At 47.2% G+C, this 26199-nt stretch overlaps 1 protein-coding gene across 1 annotated transcript in view; it reads left to right on the top strand.

Annotated features, from left to right (window-relative positions):
* Positions 1-26199, top strand: part of DENND2B (DENN domain containing 2B) — a 212496-nt gene that overhangs the window by 150635 nt on the left and 35662 nt on the right. Inside the window, 4 exon segments of the mRNA XM_043970649.1 lie at positions 4608-5840; positions 7787-7923; positions 25850-25879; positions 25882-25984. Coding sequence (XP_043826584.1) covers positions 4608-5840; positions 7787-7923; positions 25850-25879; positions 25882-25984 — 1503 coding nt within the window.

Genomic DNA, 26199 nt, shown 5'->3' with positions numbered 1-26199 from the left:
CCACCTAGTTCCCCCTGTTATATCTTTCTTAATGCATCCAAAGATGGCGTTAGCTTTCTTTGCTCTTACATATCATATTGTTTTCTTAAATGAAATTTTATTTTTTTCCATCAGTGAAAATCTGCTTTCTCTACCTCCCACCCCTAATTGAGAAAGAAAGGAAAATAAAACCCCTGTTAAAAACATGTAATAAGAAAAACAAAACCTCTCATTGGCTATGTCTAAAAAATATGTCTCACCTTGCACGTTGAGTCCATCTCCTCTCTTATCAGAAGGTGGGAAGCATTTTTCATCATGAGTCCTCAGGAATTTATCAGTTGATCATTGCAGTAATTGGTGTTCCTAAATCTTTTGGAGTTGTTTGTCTTTAGAATATTTGTTTTATAATTTGTTCTGTTCACTTCACTTTGCATCAGTTCATATAAATCTTCTCAGCTTCTTCTGAAACCATCCTGATCATCATTTCTTATAGCATAGTAGTATTCCATCACAATCATATTCCACAACTTGTTCAGCCATTCCCCAATTGATGGGCATCCCCTCAATTTCTGATTCCTTGTCATCATGAAAAGAGCTGCTGCTATAAATTTTTTGTATATATGGGTCCTTTGCCTCTTGCTTTGATCTTTTGGGGAGATTACCACTTGGTCTATAATCCTGGTGGACATGTTGCTAAATCAGAGGATTTTCACCATATTGTTGATTGATGTTGAGTTTGTAGTCCACCGAAACTCCCACTGTTCTTCAGCTGTGCCTCCCCCATCGTGTACCTGTCAGATTGACTTTTGGGACCGAAATATAAGACTTTACATTTGTCTTTATTAAATTTCATCTTAATTAGGTATTGTCTAATGTCTTGGCCTATCAAGATGTTCTCTTGGGGTTTCATGAGATAAACCTTAAGATAGGCCAGATTTCTTATCATGCTTTTCACATGTTTCTCTAACTGCTCATCCAAGCCAAACAGTTCCTCCTCCTTGAGGCATCCTCCTTCTTTCTGGGGGTTTTGTATACCACCACCATATTTAGAGATCTGGTTGCCACCAGCTCTTTCCCAATTCACTCTTTTTTTTTTTTTTTTTTTTTTGCGGGGCAGTGGGGGTTAAGTGACTTGTCCAGGGTCACACAGCTAGTAAGTGTCAAGGGTCTGAGGCCAGATTTGAACTCAGGTACTCCTGAATCCAGGGCCGGTGCTTTATCCGCTGCGCCACCTAGTTGCTCCCCCCCCCAATTCACTCTTAATGCTTAGGGTTCCCCAGTTCTCTTGGATTGGCCAGGAACCACCTCCTTCTCTCCCAAATGGAGCTAAGATAAGAGAAAATATAGCTTTACTAGGCATATAAGGATAGAAAAAATGGGAAGCAGAAAGCCTAGGGGCATGGTGAAAAAAGCCATGTAAATTGTCAGTTCCCAACTCTGGGTCTAACCCTACCTGATTCAGTGGGGTCCAGCCCTATTCTTTTAAGCTACTCTTTCCACATATCTTGTGGGAGTATTAAGTTTAGAACAAATCCTGGTTTACCTGAAAACCATGAGTTATTAGGGATAAGGACACTAATCCCTCTTCTGAAAGATCTTTTTACAGATCAAAGATTGTATACAGGGGGAACTTAATACACAAAACTGAAGGGCCATTAGAACCACCCTGAGCTGTTTTTAAAAGTACTTTATAGCAACTAGGATAAAATAAGATGGTTTCCAGAACAAAGGAGCAATGCTTGGAAATCTCATCCTAAGACACTTCTGGCCAAGTTCCAGCGGCTGGCATTAGTCTTTGTTGCCACCTTTACCAGTCTATATGGCCAGCCTCCATGTTTCCTTCAAAGATGGCCAGCTGTAACCATTCTCACCAACAGCTGAAACTAGCTTGTAGCCATAGGATCCTTTGGCAGGCACCCCTCGTTATAGATGCGTGTATTGTAGAAACTACAAAAGGAGGAGGTTGATGAGTGACCAGTCCTGCCTTTCCGGTCTGAGAAGGGATGTTGGGAGGAATAGATCAATCTTTTCATCTTCATCCTTCAGAGGGGAGAGAAACTGAGTGAAATGTCAGCATTTTAAATGTCAGGACTTTGTGAAGAAATATTTGACCATCTGGGTCCAATTCTGCACTGGGTCAGGCTATTAAGGGAAGTTTATAATCATCCTTCCAGGAAAAAATGAAGAATCAGACATCCATTATAAGGGAGGGTTCTTGGGGATGGGGGTTGGGGGATAGTTGTTAAGTGAGGTTAGTTTTAAGAGAAAAGAGCATCAATGGGGGGGAGGTTGTTTTGTTTTGTTTTGAAATCAGGCAGGCAGCTCTGCATCTCACATATCTTGAGCTTTGCATGGAGGCTGAGGGTTAGACCTGATGACCTTCTCTTGGCTGGTCTATGATTCTCTCAAACAAGTAGGAGGGGCCTGAGACCTTTATGTGCTCTGGATGGTGATTCCACTAAAAATAGCAGTAGCGAACATCTATTCTATTATTGATTATAGCAAGCCTCTTTAAGGTTAGTGAAGTACTTTATGTATATTATATGAGCTCCTGAAAAGCAAGAGACTGTTTTTGCCTTTATAGCCCCAGTACTTGATAGAGTTCTTTGCATATAGTAGGTGCATAATGTTTGTTGCATTTATTGAATTTCCTCCCTTTTTCTCTCCATTGATACCTCCTAGAGGAACTCTGGGCCAAGGCTTTCTCAACTCTGTGTGTGTGTGTGTGTGTAGGGAAGTTCTTGTTGGACCTGGGCTTTTCTTAAAATAAAAAGTTAAAGCACATTGGTTTCCTGTTGTTTGGGGGCAGCCAGGGGCTATGACCCTAAAGAGGGAACGTTGACCAAGTACTGAGTCACCCATACATGGGTCCTCTCTGTGAAAGCAAGCAATAGCAGCTGCCTGACCCACTGGCCGGTTAATAGCCCGGATGTGGGTGGTGGAGGAGAGGGGCAGCCTGGAGGCCACACAGTCACAGTCAGGGGTGGCAGGGATGAATGACCAGCAGATATGACCAGGGCTCTCCTCTCAGGAGCATTGGCAGGACCATCTCAGCCTTGACCAGGGATGGGAGCATTTTTGGAAAGAAGCTCTCTCTGCAAGCAGCCCCGGTCTGATCATGCATCAGCTAGAGAAACAAACTTAGAGGTGATCTGTCTTCTTGCCTTTAACACGCTCTCTTCATCAGGCTCAGCTCACATCCATTCTGGGATCCTTCCTACCCACTTAGCTTGGTGACTGAGAGCTTGGTGCATCTTAGCCTGACTTAGTGAACTGCGTCTTGGGGTAAACCCAAACCCAAGAATATCTTGTCTCCCACTACCCTCATTTTACGGCTGGGGGAACTGTAGTGATACACAGTAAACGGTGCTCCGTAATCGTTTGTTGAATGAATGGACGAATGTATGGATGGGTAAATGAATGGATGAATGAATGGATGAATGGATGGATGGGTGGGTGAATGAATGAATGAATTATTGAACGAATGAATGAATGAACGAATGCGTGAAGTCTCTGAAGGAACCTATCTATGGAGATACTAAGTTAGACCCAAGCCAACAGCCTCCTGGGAAAGGAGCTGAGCAGAGGAAACCTTTGGCTTGGGAGCGCTGTTTCCAACCCTATTCTGGGGCTTTCTGGCAGTGAACCCTGGCACAGCTTTCCCTACATAGGGTTTTGTTTTTGTTTTTGTTTTGTTTTGTTTTTAGAAATTGTGGGAGTACTTGGGAATTGAGTGAGACTGTAGAGTTTATCTAGTCTAACTGCCTCATTTTGTAGTCTGGAAAACAAGCCACAGAGAGGCCCAGGACTATTCCCAAGGTCACACAGGTAATAAGGAACAGAAGTGCGATCTGAACCCAGGTCTTCTGACTACAAACCTAGTATTCTTGCCATCATACTCCACTGTAATGGTGGGAGTTTCCAACTCTGAACTGTATTTCATTCATGTCTGACTCTTCATGACCCCATCTGGGATTTTCCTGGCAAAGACACTAGAGTGGTTTGCCATTTCCTTCTCCGGCACATTTTACAGATGGGGAAACTGAGGCAAACAGGGTAAAGTGACTTGCCCAGGGTAACACAGCTAGTAAGTATCTGAGGCTGGATTTTTGTTGTTGTTGTTGTTGTTTTTTTGTTTTTGGGGGTTTTTTTGGTGGGGCAATTGGAGTTAAGTGACTTGCCCAGGGTCACATAGCTAGTAAGTGGTAAGTGTCTGAGGCCAGATTTGAACTTGGGTCCTCCTGAATCCAGGGCAGGTACTCTATCCACTGTGCCACCTAGCTGCGCCTGAGGCTAAATTTTATCTCAGGTCTTCCTGAGCCCAGGCCCGGTGTTTTATCTACTGTGTCACTTCACTTAGTCACTTAGCAAACCCAGCCTCAGGAAATTCATTTTCCAATTCTTTCCATGCTGACAGTTATCTGTGAGTATTTCCCATAATAGGAAGTCATGAAAAATCAACACCTTGGCCAAGGTTCTCTGGCTACCAAGTATCAGAGGCCAAGTTTGAACCTGTTTTCCTGCCTGGCTCCTAGTCTGGTGGTCTGTGGATTGTGGGGTACTGTCTCAGGAGCCAAACTTTTTAATGTTTCTGGTTAGTAATACCGTTTTTCTCTCTTTGCTCAAAGGTCTCAATCGGTTTCTCCACCTCCAGTGCTCTCTCCACCAAGAAGCCCTGCCTACCCACTCAGCCACAGTGAAAATTCAGCCAGCAGCTCCCCTCCTGGCCCTGGCTCCCAACTCCTCCTCAAGGACTGGAGCCCCCAGGCCGCCTCTCCGGACAGCTCCTCTGAGCTGTGCCTGGACAGCCAACCCCCTAGTCACCACGTCAAGGCCGCCAGCATCGGCCGCTTGGACAACAGACTCTCGGTGTGCGAAGGAGAAGACCAGAAGGAGAACCTCCAGGGGGAGGCCCAGAATGGGGAGGAGGTAGCCGGCCGGCCCCTCGCCCAGAGCACGCCATCCCTGGGTCCGTCGGCCTGCCTGCGGAGCATCCCGCGGGGCCGCCCTGGCACTCGCAGCCTGGGTATCCGGGAGAAGATCTCAGCATGGGAAGGCCGCCGAGAGGCCTCGCCCAGGATGAATGTTTTTGGGGAGAAGAGGGAGGGCCCCAGGAGCGACCGGGCAGCCAGTGAGGGCTGCCCCAGCGTGCTGCCCTCCCCCTGCAGCTCAGACAAGACCTTTGATTTCAAGGGCCTCCGGAGGATGAGCCGGACCTTCTCAGAGTGCTCCTACCCTGAGACGGAGGAGGAAGGGGAGTCGCTACCTGAGCGGGACCCCTGCCACCGGCTGGAGAAGCGGCCCAGCCGCAGCGACACCAGCGCCTTCCTCAGGGGCCAGGGCCGCAAGGAGAGCTCAGCCGTGCTGAGTCGAATCCAGAAGATCGAGCAGGCCCTGAAGGAGCAGCCTGGACGGGGGCTCCCCCAGCTCCCCAGCAGCTGCTACAGCGTGGATCGAGGGAGGAGGAAGACCACCGCCCTGGGCACCCTTAGCACCTTGGAGGAGTCGGCGGGGATCCCCGGGGGTGGTGGCCGTGGAGTGGGTGCTGTTGGGATTGGGGGTGAGGCAGGCCCACCCCCAGAGAGTGAGGGAGGTGGCCTCTGTAAACTGGAGCCACCCCAAAGCAGTCCCACCCCCAAGGTGCTCCCTGAGAGCCCCCCAGACCTGGACGTGAACCCCGTCCCTAAGCCCAAACGCACCTTTGAGTATGAGGCTGACAAAACCCCCAAGAATAAGCCGAGCAATGGTCTACCTCCTTCACCCACACCTGCTGCTCCCCCACCTCTGCCCTCCACCCCGGCCCCCCCAGTCACCAGGAGACTCAAGAAAGACTCCCGCTTTCACCGCAAGTCCCAGAGCAGGTAACATCAGCCCACCAGTGCTTTATACCTGAGCCGGCTCCTGGTTTGGTAGTGGGGGGTGGTGGCAGTTTTATTTTTCAAGGGAGAAGATAGATAACAGATAATCAGATGCTTCTTTCTGTTTCCTGAGCATTCTGATGACGGGCTATAAAAAGTCCCCCTTTTTAAAAGATGGGAGACAGAGCGGTATAGAGTGCCAAGCTTGAGGGCAGAGGTGTCCTGGGTTCAAATCCCAACTCTGCCATTGCCTGTTATCTTGGGCCACTGACATCATGTCTCTGGGCCTCAGCCTCCTTGTCTGTAAAATGAGGAAGTTGGACCAGGTGACCCCAAAGGCCTTTCTAGGCTCAGTGAGTCTGTGTTCAGCTTGTTTTGGACGCCTTGACCTCTGTTCATGATCCCAATGGGCAAAGGCCCCATTTTGGGGTCAGCCTCCCACGTGGGCACAGTCGGCCTTTGCCTGTGTAAAAGGAGTTAAAGGGCATGATGTTCTCAGCCCTCCCATCTCTTATCTACTAATGCCTTAAACTCCACTTTGAGAGATTAATTCTTCTGAAGCAGGCTCCTTTGTTAAAAAAAGCATGGCTCACCCCCATGAGGGGCTCACCCCCTTGATGAGTCTAATACTAGTGGGAATGAATACATTGATGTGGTCCCTTCCTTCTCAGAGGAAGAGCCTCATGGAATCACTGGGTCTCTGTGGAGGATGGGAAGGAAGATGCTGATGAAGAAGAATGGGAAAGGGAAGTGGGAAACACTGAAAGCCAATTAGACAGGCCCCGCTTTTACTGAAGAGCAGGTCTGTCTGCTGAACAGGTTGGGCCTATAGCGTCCCCAGAAATGCCTTCTGGGAGGCCTGGCTTTGGTTCTGTCCAATTCCTTTCTTCCCTGGCTCTAGGCCCCCAGAGCTGTCCGGGAAGTGGGACCAGCCAGGGTGTGTGACACTCACACATGGGTGCCTTTCTCCCCAGAGTCCGGCTGGGCTGATAATGTTAGCTTTTTTTCTGAAGACCTGTCATCCCTTGTCTCCCTCCTGTAATGCCCTGACCCCTGGGCCTCCACCATCATGCTTTAGTTTTGGGGGAAAGGGTCTTCAGCCCGACCCTCCCCATCCCCCCATCAGCTCTAGTTACAATCCAGGAAGCCTATTCTAAAACACAAGGCCTTATAGAATAGACAAGGAGGAGACCATCTCTCACAAATGATTTTTGTATTCTTTTTTTTTTAGCCAGATCAGAGGAGAGCATGCTCAGAGGGTTGTCAAGGACCGGTGGTCCCTAATATATAGAAGGTTTGGTGATGATAGTAATAATATAGGGCTTTGTGTGGCACTATATTATTTATACAGGGCTTTCCTGACCCGATCCTGGGAGGTGGGAAGAGGGGATGGGATACCCTCCCTTCTGCCTGACCTCTTATGGCCGTGCCCTGGCATGGGCCTTTTCTGTCCTGGTGTGAGAATGACAAAATACTCATCATGTGTGGCTGGGAAAGCCTTGGTCTAAGCTTTGGGATCCAGGCTTACTGTGGGCTCCAAACTCCCCTGCCAACAGTATGGTGGTGATGGGGGATGGCCTTTTACTTCAGGGGCATCTTTTTAAAATGTTTAATTGAGTGCTTAACATCCTGCTGAGCATCAGTTATTCCCCAGAATTTGTATTATGTCTAGGCCCTTCCACCCCCTTAAGTGTTTAAGGAGGAGTGGTCTCTAAGATCTTTTCTAGAGAAAAAGTGGCCCTTTAGGGGACCCAGGGCCAAAGAGATCATTTTTTCTTTGATGGGGGGGTGGGGAGGGGAGGTGGGATTTGGTTCCTCCTTGCAGCTTGATAAGTTTCCCTTTTTAAATGGGCTCTGGGCATAGCTTCTGGATGCCTTCTCCACCGGGTGGGCTTGGGACCCTCCCTCTGTCCCCCCCACTGAACAACTCTTGTTCTCGGAATCCACAGAAAATCCTTTGAGTTTGAGGACGCATCCAGTCTCCAGTCCCTGTACCCCTCCTCCCCCACCGAGAACGGTACTGAGAACCAGCACAAGTTTGGATCCAAGAGCACTTTAGAGGAGAATGCCTATGAGGACATTGTGGGTAAGGTCCCAGAGGAGCAGAGGAGACCTCCTGCAAGGCTCTGGGGAAGCTTGGGGATGGGGGGGGGGGGGAGGGCCGGCGAATACGGGTTAGAGAACACGCTGGGAATATAATCCAAGCCCCAGCCCCACTGCCTGCAGCCGAGACCCTAAGAAATCAACGTCAAATAGGTGGGAGAGACAGAGCCCACTTGGAGAATGCGCTTCTTAGAGGGGAAAGGGTGCTCCCTAGGTCCCTCCCCTGCTTCCTGCCCCTCTGAGGGACCTGGGGAGGGGGGGAAGGAAGGCTTCACCTTTCCCCATGTGGGGAGCTGGCTGGGCGGGGCAGCTGGCAGGAAGGAAACCCCAGGTGTCAGGCGGCCCCTGCTTTCCCTCCCCGAGGTGATTCGCCTGGCACCCCCTCCCTCTTTCCCTTGGGTTGTCAGAGAAGGAAGAGCTAGTGCCCAGTGGACTGAAGGAGAGGGGAAGGGAAGGAGCATTAGATGACGCGGTTGTATGAAGGGGGCAGTATGGGATGGATGCCTGTGACAAGGGCTGGGGTGCTGGCTGCTTCCATGACAAGGGGGCTTTAGGGAGTGTGGCCTTCTCAGCTCAGATTATATCTGCCCTGGGGTAAATGGAAGGAGGACAGCTTTCCCTAACCCTATTTAGATGAAGCCTGGAGGATTCACAGGCCAGTCTCAGGCTCTTCCTGCTGTGGGCCAGGAGAAGGGAGAGAAGGGACCAGCCACTTAGGAAGGGTCTGCTGTGTGCCGGGCACCATGCTTAGTGCTTTATGCATATTATCTCATTCGATCCTCACAACAACCCTGGGCTAGAAGTGCTATTATAATCCACACTTTACAGCTGAGGAAACTGAGGCAAACCGTGGTTAAGTGCATTTTCCAGAGGCCATCGAATAGTCCCATTTGGCCTCAGCCCTGATTTCTTGGAGAGAAACAATAATATGGAATAGCCTAGGAAGGATCGTGAAGGATCTAAAATGCTAACAAGAAAGATTTTTAACTTGACTGAGTAGGTAATAGGGAGGCTTTGGAGATTACTGACTAGAGAAATAGAGTGGCCAGATCTCAGTTTAAGGGAGATTAGCCTGGTGGTCAGAGCGGAGGAAACAGAAAGACCTATCACAATAGTCCCTTAAGGGTAATAGCCAGGGCCTGTCCTAGACGGGGAATGATGGAGGGAAGAACTAGAAGGGGATGACTCCCAGAGGAACTGTGGTTTGTGTTGGCACCTGGGCCTCTGTTCAGGCTGGTCAGATACAGGTAGGAGCTTGTACATCTCTGGGGGAGACTAGAATCGGGATGGGCCAGGACAATGTGGGCCAGACCAAGGGGCACTTGCGAGAAGACCAGGAAAACAATTAGGGGACTGCACTGGGGGTGGGGATGGCAGGGATAGTATGTGTGCTGGTACCTGATGAACAGATCTGGGTCTTGGAGCATCAGACTGTACAATAAAAAGAAGGATTTGTCAGTTGAGCTATGGAGAGTAAACTGGGTATAAGGTTCTTTTTTTCTGGGGAAAGGGGAGAACTATATATATATATATTTTTTTTAAAAATGAAAGCCCTTTCCCTTTCTTCTCTTTGTAGGAGGAAGAAGCAGTTATGTAGGGGTCATCTGTAGATTAAGGGAATTAGTCTAGAATTTACTAGATGATATTCAAAGGTCTTGTCCAGTTTTAGCATTCTATAATTCAATAGTCAGGGTAAAAGTTTTAAAAAAATTTGCCAGGTTGGGAAGTGTTAATATTCAGGGTAAGACAAAAAAATTCTGCCAAATTAGCAAGCATTCATTTAGCCCCATACGAAGTATTGGGGTTACAAAAATCAAAACTTTGTTGCTGCCTTCAGATTGCTTCAGAAAAAAAAGAGCCCTCTATGTGTACATGTGACTTTGGGTGGTCTTATGCACACTGGACACCCCTTTTCTCATTTGTGAAGTTAGGGGGTTAGATAATCCAAGAAGCTATTGCTGTTTTGTTGTTGTTGTTTGTCCTTCATTCTCAACGAGGACCGTGACATTGGGGTGATATCATGACTTGCACTGAATTGGATTTAAGTGAGGGAGGGTTGTATAAGGTCACCAACCTCATTCTCTCCTCTAGAGCCATCTGGGTCCAGTAGCAACATATACATCAGGACAACTGGAGATGGCCCTGGATGTTTAAGGCAATTCGGGTTAAGTGACTAGCCCAGGGTCACACAGCTAGTAAGTGTCTGAGGTGAGATTTGAACTCAGGTCCTCCCAACTTCAGGGCCTGTGCTGTAACCACTGTGCTACCTAGCTGCCCCATTGTTGTTTTAGCCAGTATTGAGAGAATCATAGTATGGGAAGTAATAATCCCACACTACTTTGACCTGCTCAGACCCCATCTGTGGTGGTATATTAGGGTGCAATATTTTAGGAAAGATATTGATGAGCTAGAGGGCATCCAGAGGAAGGTAACCAGTATCATCAAGAGCCTTGAGATTGGTTGAAAACTTCAGTGTTTAGCCTGAAGATTAGATGAGGCAGAGTGTATAGACTTGGCACAGCTGTCTTGAAGTATCTGTATGCCTCTAGAGGACCCAACTAGGAAGTGATGGATAGAGGGTACAAAGAGGCAAAATCAGGTCTTATTAAAGAAAAACAATTAGAGCTATGCAGAAATGGAATGGTCTACCTTGGTTAAGAAGTGGATTCTTCCTCCCCAGAGGTCATCAAGCAAAGACTGGCCATTCGTTAGATCCATTGTGGATTGGATTCTTGGGGTCCCTGCTCCAGTACCCTGTGACCTCAGAGGTCTCTTCCAGCTTTAAATCCCATTATTCCCCAGCAGATCTGGTGACTGGTGGCTCTAGCCTTGGCAGGAGCTCTCAGAACTGTACATTGCCTAGACTCAAGGATTCCTTATTCTGTTTTGGTTTTCTAGGTCTGTCAGGGGTATTTTCTTTCACTTAGGATGGGGCAAGATTACTGAGCCTCTCGTTGAAGAGTTTATGTAGCACCTTTTCTGGGAACTATCCCCACCCCCCATTGGCATTTCAGAATTACAGTTTGGGTCTCCTGGAGGGTGACTTGGATGCTGCCTCATGTCCATTTACTCTGTAACTGCTCCTAAAACTGTGGATCATGATCTCCCTTTGTCAGCCACGAGGTGCATTAGCTCAAAGCAAAAGCATTTACTAAGATAGCCTAGGGAGGACAGTAGCTATAGAACATTACCCCTATAAACCTGAGCACCCTCTCCCACCAGTGCCCATGGTATCCATGGGAAGAATAAGCATATACATAGAGAAGTCCCCTGCTAGTGAGGCCAACCTCGATGGAGCACGTGCAGCCCAGGGAGCTCCCATCTCCAACATCCTTTTTCTTCTTGCAGGGTCCTCATGATTATCCCCCTACCCCCAGGCACTGTGTCTCTGCGGGGAGGGTTTCCCGGCCAGGCTCTCTGGCCTGCTCCTCTCCAAAGCTAGACTTCCCATCATCAGAGTTAATTCTCTTTCTCAAATCCATGGTTGCCAGGGGTCACTTTCCTTGGAGCTGCTTCAACTGTCTTTGCTTCCTGTTGGATCCTGTGTCTCCTATTTAGGGAGTTGCTCTGATGCAAATGACCCCACGGGTGATGGGGATGAGGGAGGAGAGATGCCCCCTCCCTCCCTGATAGGGGTTCAAGGGAAGAGGCAAAGAGATCTTCCATCTCAATAGCTGGGCTCTTCCTCCTCTGTTCTGGCTCTCCTCTGGAATGCCGGGGGTCACATTCCTCGGAGCTGCTTCCTGCCTCGGACTCTCATTCAGAGCTGGCAAGCCAGCTTCCTAAAGGCTGCTAGCTGAGCCCCTGGTCCCTTCAAAGAGAACGTCTGACCACTTGGCAAGGGGGTAGCATAGACACTTCATCTAACACATGAACACCCTGTCTCTGTTATCTGCCACCTCTGTGATCTCGTCCCAGAAGGGTTGGGCAGGGAAAACCAATTGATCAGGGGATCCTGGCCAACCTCCCTCCACTACAACTGTATCTTGGTAACGAGGGCTGTAGGGGGAGAGACAGATGGAGAAAATCAGGGAGGGGGGTGGGGCGGGGCGTGTGCTCAAGAGCAAGCTAGCTCACTATCCACTAGATGAGGAGCTGTCCTTTTTGGTAAACTGGTGTCCTCTTGTTGAGTCATTTCAGTTGTGTCTGACTCTTGATGACCCCATTTGGGTTGTTTTTGTCTTTGTTGTTATTATTTTTTTTTTTTGGCAGAGATACTGAAGTGGTTTGCCATTTCCTTCTCTGGCTCATTTTACAGATGAGGAAATGGAGGCAAACAGGGTGAAGTGACTTGCCCAGGGTCACGCAGCTAGGAATTATCTGAGGTCAAATTTGAACTCAGGTCTTCCTGATTCCAGGGCCAGCGTTCTATCCACTGTACCACCTAGCTGCTAATTGATATGTTAGATACCTACATCTCTGATTCTGGGGCTGGACTCCATGGCCTCTTATTGAAAGCTAGATCTATAGATCTAGAAAGAGTGTACCTAAAGTTCAGCAACATATCTGACAAAGCCTCTCATGATATCCTCAGAGACAAAACGGAGAGATGTGAGCTAAATGATAATACAGAAATTGTTGGCCAGACAGACAAATCCCACCCACCACTTACTACCTGTGGGAGCTAGGGCGAATCACTTTTTCTTTCCCAGACTTAGTTTCTTCATCTGTAAAATGAGGGCCCCCTCCTGAGCCAAATCTCTGGTCCTGTGCCCCAGCAAGTATGTGTGAATGGAGCAGTGTCAGCTTGGATTGAGGTCGGATACAACTGAAATGACTCCACAAAAGGACACCAATTTACCAAAAAGGACAGCTCCTCATTTAGTGGAGCTAAATTGTTTTCTTCTACAGTTTTTTCCTCCAAGTAACTTGGATAGAGACAGAGATGGCATCTGTATTAAATTTCCAGATACTAGGAGATCATGAAGAATAACTAAATAACTGGGTAACAGAACTGGGGTCCAAAAAGATCCTAACGCTGGAGTGATGAACTTAAAGTAAGGTTAGATGTGTAGGGATGAATGTAAGGTCCTGCATTTGAATCTGTGAAGTCATTTACCACCCAAGTACAAGGTGGGAGAGAGGATGAAAAGACCCTTGGGGACCCCACATCAGAGAGGTATGGGGTGGGTTTTGTCGATGGAAAAAGCCAGTGCAATCTAGACTGCAGTTAGTTAGATGCATAAGGTCTAATAAGTTCAGTTCTGTTGCTAGCTCTTTGACAAGAGATGCACATTTTCCATTTTTGTAGTCCTGCTGTCTAGCATCTAGTAGGTACTTCATAAATGGTTGTTATTCTTGAAAGAGGGAAGTGATGATCCCATTGTTCTCTGCCCTGGTCAGAGCCCATCTGGGGTATTGTTTTCAGCATACCTAATTTTAGAAAGGCCTTTGATAAACTGGAGCCTTCCCTGAACAGCCTGACCCAGAATAGGGGGGAAGGGAGGCTTAGAGTTCTTGAAACATGAGGATTAGTGAAAGGAAGAAGTTAATGGGGTCCTAATAGCTGCCATTAGGTATTTCTTTATGGAATTGAGATTAGTGTTTTTCTGCTTGACTGCAGAGGGTTAGAATGGGGACAGACAAGCAGAAGTTATTTAAGATATTTGGGCTCAAATAAGGAAAACTTTGTGAGCAACTAGGTAGCACAATGGATGGAGTGCTGGACCTGGAATCAGGAAGACACTGCCTAGTTGTGTGACCCTGGGCAAGTCATTTCACCCTGTTTATCTCAGTTTCCTCATTTGTGAAATGAGCTGGAGAAGTAGCAAACTACTCCAGTCCCTTTGCCAAGAAAAACCCAAACGGGGTCACGACTGAACAACAAAGTAAAACTTTGTAGTCATCGGTGCTGTCCAACAGCATGGTTGGAGCCTGGCCCTTGAAGTCTGCAGGAAAGGACTGGATGCCCACTTGCCAGAGGTGCTGTTGATAGTGTATAGCTAGTAGTTGACTTTGATCCTCTCTGAGGGGTCCTTTAGCATTGAGTCTGAGAATTCTGACCTGAGGGGTGCTTGGCTCTGTGCCCCAGGAGGAAGTTTGCTGTGTGACAGAGCTTGGCTCTTGGCAAAGAGGAAGAACTAGAACCTAGGTTCTCTTCTGACCGTGTTAACTTGACCCTGGGGAACTCCTCTGCAGCCTTAGGCCGTAAGTGATTGACCTAAGGTCATAGGACCTGAAATTTCTAGTTGGAATGGAACTTTGAGGTCATTAACTCATATCCCCTCATTTTGCAAATGAGGAAACTGAGACCCAGAAAGGTTAAATGACTGGCCCTGTAAGTGTCCAAAATGGGCTTTGAACCCAGGTCTTTCAGTCAATAAACATTTATTAAGTGTCTACTGTGTTTCAGGCTCTTGATTGTTGGCATAACCATTCTATCTGCTAGACCACCCTGCCTCAAGTAGGGGAGGGCAGGGCTGGCCGGTAGAAATGGTTCTAGCCTGAAGCTCTGAGTTTCATCATACTGAGTCTTAGGAAAGAGGCTTTTTTTTTTTTTTAGTGAGGCAATTGGGGTTAAGTGACTTACCCAGGGTCACACAGCTAGTAAGTGTTAAGTGTCTGAGGCTGGATTTGAACTCAGGTACTCCTGAATCTAGGACTGGTGCTCTATCCACTGCGCCACCTAGCTGCCCCTAGGAAAGAGGCTTTTCTAAGAGAATTTTTGCCTTGCTGCTTCTTGAGCTGACTTCCCTTCCCTCTTCCTTTCCCTCTTCCCTTCCCTCAGGGGATTAATCATTGTCCAACCTACTTGAAATATTCCCCTGAAAGGTGGTGTTTGTTCAGAGCCTGATGACGATCTCCATTCTGCATCTCTTGCTTAAAAATGTCCAAGGAAGCCATTGCATGGAGAGGCAGATCTGCCTGACCAGACTTCCCATCCACTCCACTCCCTATCCACTTGTGCCAGCACAAAGAACTCTTCCAGGCCTTCTGGCCAAAGAGTGAACCTGGAACTGTGACCCTGAGCACATTCACTAAGCGTGAATTACAGTGCATTTCTAGCCTCTGCTTAGCTTCCCCATTCTCACCAGCCCCGGCAGGGGGCGGGGAGGCGACGGAGGGTTATCAGCAATCACAGGGCATGGAGAGAGCAGCAGGACACAAGAGGCCCAAGAGGTACTGGGAGAGTAATAGGGCTTGGGAGCCAGCAGCAGGGGGATTGGGGAAAGCAGGATGGTAGGGATTGGGGACTATGAAAGGGAGTGATTGCAGCTAGGGGTGTGGGTACTGAGAGCTGTGAAAACAGAGGAGCAGAGGGCATGGGAAGGGGAGAGGAGAGGAAAATTGTGGGAGTCATGAATGGGAGTCACCCCAATCTCTCCTCAGAAGGGAAGATGGGGGGTAGAATTAAGAGCATGGGGGTGCTAGAAAGGGAGCAGCACGGGTCATTCATTCTCCCTTGGACTCAGGCAAAATGTCCCTGGGCTGGTTTCCAGGAGAAGTGTGTCCTTTATCCCACCTTTCTCTCTTTTGAGAGTCCAGAGTTGTTCACAGACTTAGGAGAGGCTGGAAAAGGATGTGGAGGAGTGTGGGGTCATGTGGAGAGTGCCTGAGTCTTAAGGGGAGAAGCGAGACTCTGCTGGGACTAGGCAATGGATCTGGAGCTTGGTGCTTAATGTGTTCAGGGGGGCTGGGGGCTGCCGCCCCACATTACCTACTGTGTCTCTAGGATGTCAGCCAAGTGACTCTGAGGTTCCGCTTGGGGTCCTGTTTTTACCCTTCTCCATCCTTTATGCAGCTAGGTCCTTTCTAGCCAGGACTATCACCTTCAGGGGTAAACAGGACCGCATGGGAAAGGAAGGTTTGCCAAGTGAGAAGGGGTGGGATAAGCGGAGCCTCCTTGTGCATAGCAGCCCCCAGGATGGAGTGTGAGGAGGTTTGGGGGTGGGGGCTAAGCCATCTTGGGCAGTATCCTCTCTTTAGCCAAAGACGCTATTGATTTTTTAATTTTTAAAATTTGTGGGGGGGGGGGTAGGGCAATGAGGGTTAAGTGACTTGCCATGGATCACACAGCTAGTAAGTGTCAAGTGTCTGAGGCCGGATTTGAACTCAGGTCCTCCTGAATCCAGGGCCGGTGCTTTATCCACTGAGCCACCTAGCTGCCCCCAAAGACACTACTGAGATAAGCTTAGCCTCTGACAATCCCTTCTGAGAGTACAAAGTGGAAATTCTTGGCTATGCCCTTGTCTCTTATCTCAGCTGCAAAGCTGGGAAAGGTTGAGACCTCTAGCTTTCCCAAGCTGGGCTGTGGTGGAACTGGGCAGCTCAGGGCCAAGCCTCCCGGGAAGAAAGCTGGTCTCTTGGTGTCCCTGTCCAAGGGGCAGCTCAGGACCATGGGGGCTGTCCTGGTGCTATATTCTCCACAGGCTGAAGGGTTTAGAATTCAGGTGAAAGTCCCAGTCTGGCTTCCTGCTCCACGCTGACCAATCCTTCCTCTGGGTCCTGTTCATCTCCTGGCTGGAGAATTGTGACCTCTTCCCAGCTTCCACTTCACCCCAGTCTCTCCTCTTCAGGGGCTCCTACACAGGCTCTTAATCCCTTTCTTCATGACTCAGCTCACCTGATCAGAAGTCTTGTGAGTTTTCCTTGGCCTCTCTGGTCTCCTTGCATCCCAACTCTTACTTTAATAATATGACCCCAGGGGCAGCTAGGTGGTGCAGTGGATAAAGCACCAGCCCTAGATTCAGGAGGACCTGAGTTCAAATCCAGTCTCAGACACTTGACACTTACTAGCTGGGTGACCCTGGGCAAGTCACTTAACCCTCATTACCCTGCAAAAACAAACAAAAAACAAAAAGATTCCATTACCCAAAAGGCTTGTGCCTTCAGGCTGAATAAGCAAACACATGCAAGCATTGGCAAACCTTAAAACACTCTATAAACATTATCAGTTGTTGTTGTTGTTATCCCAGGGCTCCAGATACAGGGCAGGGGCTTGAGTCTGTAAAACTCTGTGAGCTCCTTAGAGCCTTGTGCCCTGTTTGGCCAGGAGTGGAATAGGGCATATTCTTGAGGTAACAGCCCATCAGCTTAGAAATGATGGAAGTTCTAAGAACATCTGTTTGAAGTAGCCGAGGTAAAGCTTTCCTGTAGGCTGGGGGATGGAGGCGGTGCCCCCTGAAAATGTCTCCTGGCCCAAGATTTGATGTGGTGGAACCAAGGGCTCACCAGATAAGGCATGCTCATCCCATTTGTAGGTAAGGCTTGGGATAGCTAACACACTGGATCCAGAGTCAGCAGCTAAAAAGATCTCGACAGGACAGAATAATGGGCAGAATTAGAATTTCGTAGGGATTAATGTGGAGTCTTAAACTTGGGTTAAAAAAAATCCTCTTCATAGCAGTTTATCTGAAAAAAAGAAAAAAAAGGGAAGTTGGGGAGACTGCAAGTTTAATATATCAGCAGCATGAGAAGGCAGCCAAGAAGAATGTCAGCCTGGCATGGTGGGTAAAGCATTGGATTTGCATCCAGGAAGATCCGTGTTCAAATTCCATCCCTGACCCTCTCTTGCTTTGTGATCATGCAGTCTGTTTCCTCATCTGTAACTTGGAGGTAATAACACCTTTGGGACCTGCCTCATAGGTTTGTCCTGTGATTCAGATGATATTTGGGAAGTGTTTTGCCAACCTTGACACACCATAGAAATGTCAGTTATTATTTATATTAATAATAAAGCTCATGCAATCTTGGGCTTCTTTAAGAGAGGCATAGCGAACCTGGCTGTGTGCATTTAGGGTTTTCCACCTGGCCCCACAGACAGCTGGAAGTTGGTTGCTAAACAGTAGCCATCTTGGGGTACCAATTTAGGAAACAAAGCAATATGGAATTAATGCAAGCTGCTGCCATTAAATTGGAAAAGGAAGAGAAAACTGGTCTTTGGGGTTTTTTTTTTATTCTCCCCCCCCCAACCCTGGTGGGTCCCAGGCTTTGGATGAGATGGAAGTTTGCCTCAGCCTGTCTCATAGCACTTGGTGCTCCCCTTATAGTGAACACCAGACCACAATTGGAGTATAGTGTTCAGTTCTTGGTGCCACTTTTTACAAAGGGCATGGTGTTCAGAGGAGGGGAGCCGGCTGAGTGAGTAGACCTCAAGCTCAAAGAACTGAGGGCGTTTAGCTGGAAGTTTAAAAAAGGTAAATTTAGACTTGATTTAAGGAAAAGCTTCCTAACAGCACCACCTTGAAATGGGTTAGGATGCTTTGGGAGGTGGTGGATTCCCCCTCACTAGAGGTCTTCATGTGAATTATAGAAGGGGTTCCTGTTCGGGGGAAGGTTGGATTAGAAGGCCTCTGAGGTCCTGTCCATCTCTGAGATGCTATGACTTTCTGCTGGGTCTACACCAGCTGTACTCTGTTGCTACTTAAAGAATGCATCTTGGGACAGCTAGGTGGCGCAGTGGATAGAGCACCGGCCCTGGATTCAGGAGGATCTGAGTTCAAATCTGGCCTCAGACACTTAACACTAACTAGCTGTGTGACCCTGGGCAAGTCACTTAACCCCAATTGCCTCACCCCCCCCCCAAAAAAAGAATGTATCTCCTCTGTGCACAGCCTTGTAAATAGCTACTCGCCCAGGAATATTATATACTCTATGTTTAAGATAGTGCCTCAATGTTGAGTACAGTGCCTGGTACATAGTAAGATTTTAATACATGTTCTTTTCTTTCCTCCCTCCTTTTTCCTTCCTTCCTTCCTTCCTTTTTCGCTTTCTCTCTCTCTTTCTCTGGGGAAGGAAAAAGGAACACTGCATTCATCTGCTTTACTCCTTTGATACTTCTAGTTTGGCAAGCTGGTGAAACCATTTACTGGGCTGGTAGGTTTTATGTTCCCTTTTGTAAGTCTGACTGCCAGGGTCAGCCCTACTCAGGACTCTGGAACAGTTACAAGTCATTTTAATAACATGAGTCTGTTACGGGAAAATGTTTGCTCATCCTTGCTCAGACACTGGGGACTCTACTGTACTTGGGTGTTTGGGAATCACTTAATCCACCCCCAGGTCCTTTCTTGACCCCTCCTTGACTCATTAGTTTACAGAGACTTTTTTTTTTCTCTAACTGCAGTCTAATTAACTGTGACTAAAATTCCCCCTGCCTTTATTTTTTTTTTCCTTCTAAAAGGCATTTCCTAAATTCATTGTGGTTTTTCATGATAACAACAAGAAGTTGAGATTCCCCGATTCAGGAGGATCTTGGCTTTGGACATTGTGAAATCCCCAGGAACGTGGGGATAGAGTTTCATCCTGTGCATGAGATCCATTAACATGAGAGCCATCTTTTCTTACTTTGGAGGGTCCCTCCTGGCATTTTCTCTTCTCTTCAAACCCCATGCCTTCATCAGCTGTCTTCTTTTCTATTGCCAACAAAGACACGTCTGGTCTCCTACCATGCAGCAATCTGAGGGCATCTGCCTTGGCTTTTTTGTTTTCTTTTGTTTTTGAAGGATATAGTTTTCTAACTTGGCCCACCACCAGCTAGGAGTTGGTTGCTAATTAATAACCATGTTAGGGTACCAAGTCAGGAAAAATGAAAGTATGGAATTATTGGGCCTTAAGACCTGCTGCTAAACAGTGAGAATCAGGAAGAAAAAAAACTGGTTTTAGGGGGCAGCTAGGTGGCCCAGTGGATAAAGCACCAGCCCTGGATTCAGGAGGACCTGAGTTCAAATCAGGCCTCAGACACTTGACACTTACTAGCTGTGTGACTCTGGGCAAGTCACTTAACCCTCATTGCCCTGCAAAAAAAAAAAAGAAAGAAAAGAAAAGAAAGAAAGAAAGAAAAAAATACTTTGGGTTCTTTTGTTCTGTTCCCCTCTTGGTGAGTCCCAGGGTCCCAGACTCTGGATGTGATAGGAATTTGTCTTTTCCTCTGCCATAGCACTTAGCACCCTCTCTCCTCCACCCCAATACATTTATATTTTAATTTGTATTTTATTTATCTCTATCCTTATCCTATCTTCCTTCTAGGGCAAGGACTTATTTATCTCTAAATGGTCCCTAGCTTCCTTACATGTGCTAGGCACATCACAAATGTTTGTGGAGTAAATGAATTGGTGGCCTGTTTCCCCTGCTAGCTACTGTCAGGAAGTAAGAGCCTCAGGCTGGAAACAATGACCCAGGGAGTCTAATCAGGGGTGCACCCCTTCCTCAGCTTTCTTCCAGGTTCAGTTCAGATGCCACCTCTGGGGAAAAGGTTTTCCTGCTCTCTGCACTTATTAGTGCTCTCTCCCTTCTTCCGCCATCTTGATATTTCTTTATTTGTTTAGATTCTGGATTCTTTTAGTGGAACGTTAGCTTCTCAAGAACAGGGATTTAAAAAAATTTTTTTTTGCCTTTGGCTTCCCATTGCCCTTCATAAAACTTCATCTGAGTTGATTTCAGTTGGTTGAAGTAAGGAGGACCAGAGGGCAGGAATAGCAAAGGTCAGAGTAGGCTTGGTAGCTTCACCCCCAAATAGGTGGCCCCTTCAAAGCTTCAAAGATGATATACTTTGTCAGAACAAATCTTTTTCACCAGATTTGTGGATTTGCTGACTGACAAGAAGGGACTCTAGTTTATGTGTGTGTGTGTGGGGGGGGGGATTAGCATGATATAATTAAGAAGTAAATGGGTGGGTGGATGGACAGATATATATGATCCGATATACTCAAGTGGTTAACAAATGTTTGTTGAGTGGATGGATGGTTATGGCAAATATGGACAGCATAGTTAAAAAATAGAGAGATCACCCTGCCAACGAAGTTCAGTATAGTCAAAACTTTTCCAGTAGTAATGTATGACTGTGAGAATTGGACTATAAAGAAAGCTGACCCCTGCAGAATCAATGTTTTTGAATTGTGGTACTGGAGAGGACTTTTGAGAGTTCTTTGGGTGGCAAGCAGATCAAATCAGTCAATACTTAAAGAAATTAATTTAGACGATTCATTGGAAGGATAAATACTAAAACTGAAGCTTAAATATTTTGGTCACATATTGAGAAGATGAGATTCATTGGAAAAGACCCTGAAGGGGGCAGCTAGGGGGTGCAGTGAATAAAGCACTGACCCTGGATTCAGGAGGACCTGAGTTCAAATCCAGACTCAGATACTTGACACTTGCTAGCTGTGTGACCCTGGGCAAGTCACTTCATCCTCATTGCCCCGCAAAAACAAATTTTTAAAAAAAAGGGAAAAGACACTGATGTTGGCAAAGATTGAAGGCAAAAGGAGAAGGGGGTAGCTGAGGATGAGATGGCTAGAGAGTGTAATGGAAGCCACAAATATGATCTTGGACAGACTTTGAGAAACAGTGTAGGAAAGAAGGGCCTGGCGTGCTGTGGTTTATGGGGTCACTGAACAACTGAACAACAGCAACAACAAAATGGATTGAAAGCCAAGGGAAGATGAGTCAGAGGGTGGTTTCCACAATAGCTGGGGTGAAAGATGCCTTTAGGAAGCATTCATCTCTGGGGACCTGCCTACCTTACCTTGGTAGGAGAGTTGCCTGAAGGTAAGGCGTGCTTCTTTTCCATTTCCCATCCTTGGCCCCTGACAGGGAGGCCAAGTCCACAGCTAAAGTCCTTGGTCTGCATGGAGAATCAGCTGGATTGTGAGCCCTAGAATCAAGCCTTCCCTATATCGAACCCTTTGGGAAAGGGCAGCACGGCAAAAGTCCCGATTTGGAGTCAAAAGAACTATGTTTAAGACCAAATTCTCCATACTACAAATAAGATCTTGGCATGCTACTGAACTTCCTGTGCCTCAGTTTCCTCATCTGTAAAATCATAGGACTAATTGACCTGCAGCAAGCCTCTTCTTTCTCTAAGTCCTCTGATCCTTGTACATAGCAGACTTTTTTTTTTTTGCAGGGCAATGGGGGTTAAGTGACTTGCCCAGGGTCACCCAGCTAGTAGGTGTCAAGTGTCTGAGACTGGATTTGAACTCAGGTCCTCCTGAATCCAGGACCAGTGCTCTTTCCACTGTGCCACCTAGCTGCCCCTACATAGCAGACATTTAATAAATGTTTGTTAACTTTCAGAAAACTGCCCCTTTACTACTTCTTGGCCAGCGTAGGTTCACTTCAGCAGGCATTGAGGTGCTCTGTCCAGGGACTAGAGTGTTAACATACCCTCAGCCAGAGAGATCATCAGTGGCTTGAACCCATGGACAGTCCAGCGGTCTAACATCATGAGAATTAGCCTATTCTACATTCCACCTTATCCTTGGGTCAGGACACTTGCAGACTTGATCTGCTCTTTAAAAACAGTTGAAATCTTGCTTTTATGTTATCTTCCTTTTTGAATATAGGTGTCTCCACCCATTAAGCCACACTTGTAATGAAGATTTTAAAAAGAAAAGAAAAAAAATCTAGCAAACTAATACATCAGCTGCGACTCACAGCCTATGCTGAGGTTCCCCAGCTTTGTGAAGAAGAGAGAGAGGTAGACTTTCTATCTCATCTCTAGGGCCAGGTTTGGTTACTATAATTACACAGCATTCAGCTTTTTTTTTTCTTTACATTTACTCTGCAATAGTCATCATGTATATTGTTTTCCTGGATCTGCTTACTTCACTCTGCACCAGTTTTTTTAAGACTTCCCATGATTCTCTGAATATATATATATTTTTTACAACGCTATATTCTATTACATTCGCGAACCATTCCCCAATCTATAGATACCCAACTTGTTTCCAATTCTTTTCTACAATCTACTTGTCAGCCACCAAGTACCTCTTCTATGTTGGGCCCTGCACTAGGCACTGGAGATATAAATACAACAAAATGAAATAATTCCTACCCTCAAGGAGTTCCCAGTCCAACAGGAGAGATAACTAGTACATATGTAAATAAATACAAAGTGGATAAATGCAGGTTGCCTAGGGAGAGGGGGCACCAACAATGAAGGCTCCACGTGGCACTTGGGCTGAGTTTTGAAGGAAAGTCTTGATTCTGGGAATGCAGGGGGAGGGCATTCCAGACATGCAGATGGGACATGGAGTGTCAGGTACAAGAACACCAGCTTGTCTGGATTGTAGAGGGTGGGGAGGGAGTGATATGTACAATATGGCTGTAAATGTGGGTTGGAACCAGGTTATAAATGGTCTTAAATACCAGACAGAAGAGTTTATTCTTGATTTGCAAGTCAAGAGGGAGCTGTGTGTCTAGAGAGAAGGGAATGGATGCAGAGGATGAGGTAGCTGTAGGAAGGCAGTCTGGATATCCAGCCAATTGGATTTGCAGGGTAAGGAAGATGATGATGGCTGAAAGGTTCCAAACTTGGGCTACTGGAAGAATGGAAGTAGAGAAGTTGGGAAGAGGGGTAGGGTAATTAATTCTGTTTTGGACATGTTGAGTTTGCCTTTTTTTTTTTTTGGGTGAGGCAATTGGGGTTAAGTGACTTGCCCAGGGTCACACAGCTAGTTAAGTGTCTGAGGCTGGATTTGAACTCAGGTCCTCCTGACTCCAGGGCCGGTGCTCTATCCACTGCACCACCTAGCTGCCCTGACATGTTGAGTTTGAATTACTGGTGGAATATCTAACTCGTCATGGCCAGTAGGCTGTTGGGACTGTAGAACTGAAGCCTAGAAGAGAGACTGGAGCCAGATGTGATTAGTTGAACCAATAAGACCTGATAAAGTCACCAAGTGAGAGAAGTAAAGAAAGAATAGGGCCCAGGATAGACAGGCTACACTTATCTTCCAAAAATGCAGCTTTTCTCCCTTCATTCCATTATTCAGGAATCTTAATAGCTGCCTGCTGTCTGCAGGGTCCAGTCCAGACTTGTCATTCTCACCATTCAAGCTCTTCTCTGCTTCCCCTCAACTTGTTTTGCCAATCTTATCTTGCTCCTGTCACCCCCTGCCCCAAAACAGGCCATACCTACCTGTATGCCTTAGTCATCTGCAGTGCTCTCCCCATGCCTACTTTTGGTATTCTGGTATATTAGTGTGGTATAATTTTCTTTTTCTTATTTATCCCCTACAGTGGCAGCTAGGTGACACGGTGGACAGAGTGCTAGGCCTAGAGTAGGAAGACCTGACTTCAAATTCAACCTCAGACACTTAGTCTGTCACTCAACCTCTGTTTGCCTCAGTTTCCTCAACTGAAAAATGGGGATGATAGCAGCACCTACTCTACAGGATTGTTGTGAAGACCAAATTAGATAAGACACTTAGCACAATATCTGGTACATAGTAGGTGTTTAATAAATGCTTGTTTCCTTTCCCTTCCCCTTTCAAAGTGACTAACAGAAGGCCAAGCTCCTGGGGAGTATGCAGTAAAAATATATTTTTTTTATTTTCACATGTGCAAAGTTACTTGATTAGAGTCTACAATTAAACATCTTTCTATCTTTCTTTCTTTCTTCCTTTCTTTCTTTCTTTCTTTCTTTCTTTCTTTCTTTCTTTCTTTCTTTCTTTCTTTCTTTCTTTCTTTCTTTCTTTCTTTTGCGGGGCAATGAGGGTTAAGTGACTTGCCAAGGGTCACACAGCTAGTATCAAGTGTCTGAGGTCAGATTTGAACTCAGGTCCTCCTGAATCCAAGGCCAGTGCCTTATCCACTGTTCCACCTAGATGCCCCACAAATATATTTTTTTAAATGAGTCAATTGAATACCCATAGAGTTATTGATAAGAAATTAAGTTATGGCAAGATTGAAGCAGGGGCTTCTGTGATGTGGCAAGATGCTCCTCGACCCAGAGTTCTGTGTTTGCAGAGGCTGGGGTTCAGAGAGAGGAGGCTCCAGAATCTTTTGGCCACCCCTGTGACACTCTGGTGTTTCTGTGTGCTGCTTAGGAGAATCCTTCCATCCCTGTGGAATGGGTTATTCTCGAGGGACTGGTCACTGTGTCCACTGAGGCCCATCTGATAAGTGTGGAAATAGACTGGAATTGCAGCAAGTGAGATTTAGGTTATCTTGAGAGTTGGTAGAGCATTGACTAGTCAACAGAGTGAGACCCACTGGAAATCTTTAAAACCAGGTAAAGTGAAAAAGCAGATCTGGACTGCCCCCTTTCCTTCCTCCCTATCCCCCCACTCCCCAACAACAACAAAGGACAGAGCATGAGCGGAAGAACTTACAAAGGTTTGGAAAATGTGATCTGGACTCAGTTTTTTTTTGTGTGTGTCTTTTAATTAAAGAATCCAAAGTCAGGATTTTAAAAAACAACCTCAAGGTTAAAAAGGTCATTTTATCCTAAAGAGATTGGATGACTAGAGGCAAGGGGACAGGCAAGCTGAATGATTGGTGGTTCTTTAGGGGTTTGTAGAAATGGAAAAACTCTGAGTTTGAATTTTGCCTCTTGATACTTCATAGCTGTGTGGGCATGGCCCAGTCATTTCATTCTCTCGAGCCTCAGTTTACCCTTCTATAACCAAGGATAGGAAAACGTGTCGTTCCAGTCTCCCCAGGGTTGCTGTGAGGATACGTGGGTGTATGCCGGTTGCTGGGCAAACTTCAAAGTGCTCCGGGAGCATCAGCTGTTCTGTCCTACAGCTGGGGTTTCAGAGGCAGGGGCTCCAGTCTAGGGAGGACCCTGGAGGTGAGGTTGGCACATTTCCTTTGGTGCTCAGCATAGGAAAGGGTTCCCAGGGCCGGCTTCCTTCCATGGCTGGGCACAGAGGGAAGGAGGGTGCTGAGAAGGTCCTGTCCTGAGCCAGCATTTGGACCGGGGGTGGGAGAGATGGGGTTGGGGATGGGGAGGGAAAGGGAACTCGGCTCCTGACAAGAGGACCAAGATCTGTTTGGAGCCATCCAGTGCAGACAGCAGCATGACTCATGGGGCCGAGGGGGCCTGAGGGGGGGAAGAGCAAGCAGCTTTAGTTGGTTCACAGGAATCTTTTTTCCTTGTGTGTGTGTGTGTGTGTGGTCCCTCTTCCCTTCTTCCTGCCCTCTTCCCTTCTCCCCCTCCCACCCCACCCTCATCCTCATCGCAGGAGATCTGCCCAAGGAGAATCCATATGAGGATGGGACTTAAAGGGCCGGCGGGCAGGACGACAAATCCAGCAACTGTCTGAGAACTCCCTAGACTCTTTGCACAGGATGTGGACTCCCAGGACACGGAAGTACCAACAAACCCACCACCCCAGGTAAGGGCCCCCCACCCCACCCTGGCAGACGGCCTGGGGTCCTGCCCTGGGTGGAAGGGAGCAGGCCCTTTAAAGGCCTCAGAGGCTCAGCCCTTTAGTATAACCGGCCTTTGTGGGGGCCGGAGTGGGGGGGGGGGTCTCTGGGCCCAAGCCCACTGGGCCAGCGCTTTCCTGTGCCACAGACCCAGAAGGGGCTC

Source organism: Dromiciops gliroides, chromosome 6 (genome assembly GCF_019393635.1).
Source record: "Dromiciops gliroides isolate mDroGli1 chromosome 6, mDroGli1.pri, whole genome shotgun sequence".
NCBI classification, from domain to species: domain Eukaryota; kingdom Metazoa; phylum Chordata; class Mammalia; order Microbiotheria; family Microbiotheriidae; genus Dromiciops; species Dromiciops gliroides.
This window is presented reverse-complemented; position numbering and strand designations above follow the sequence as displayed.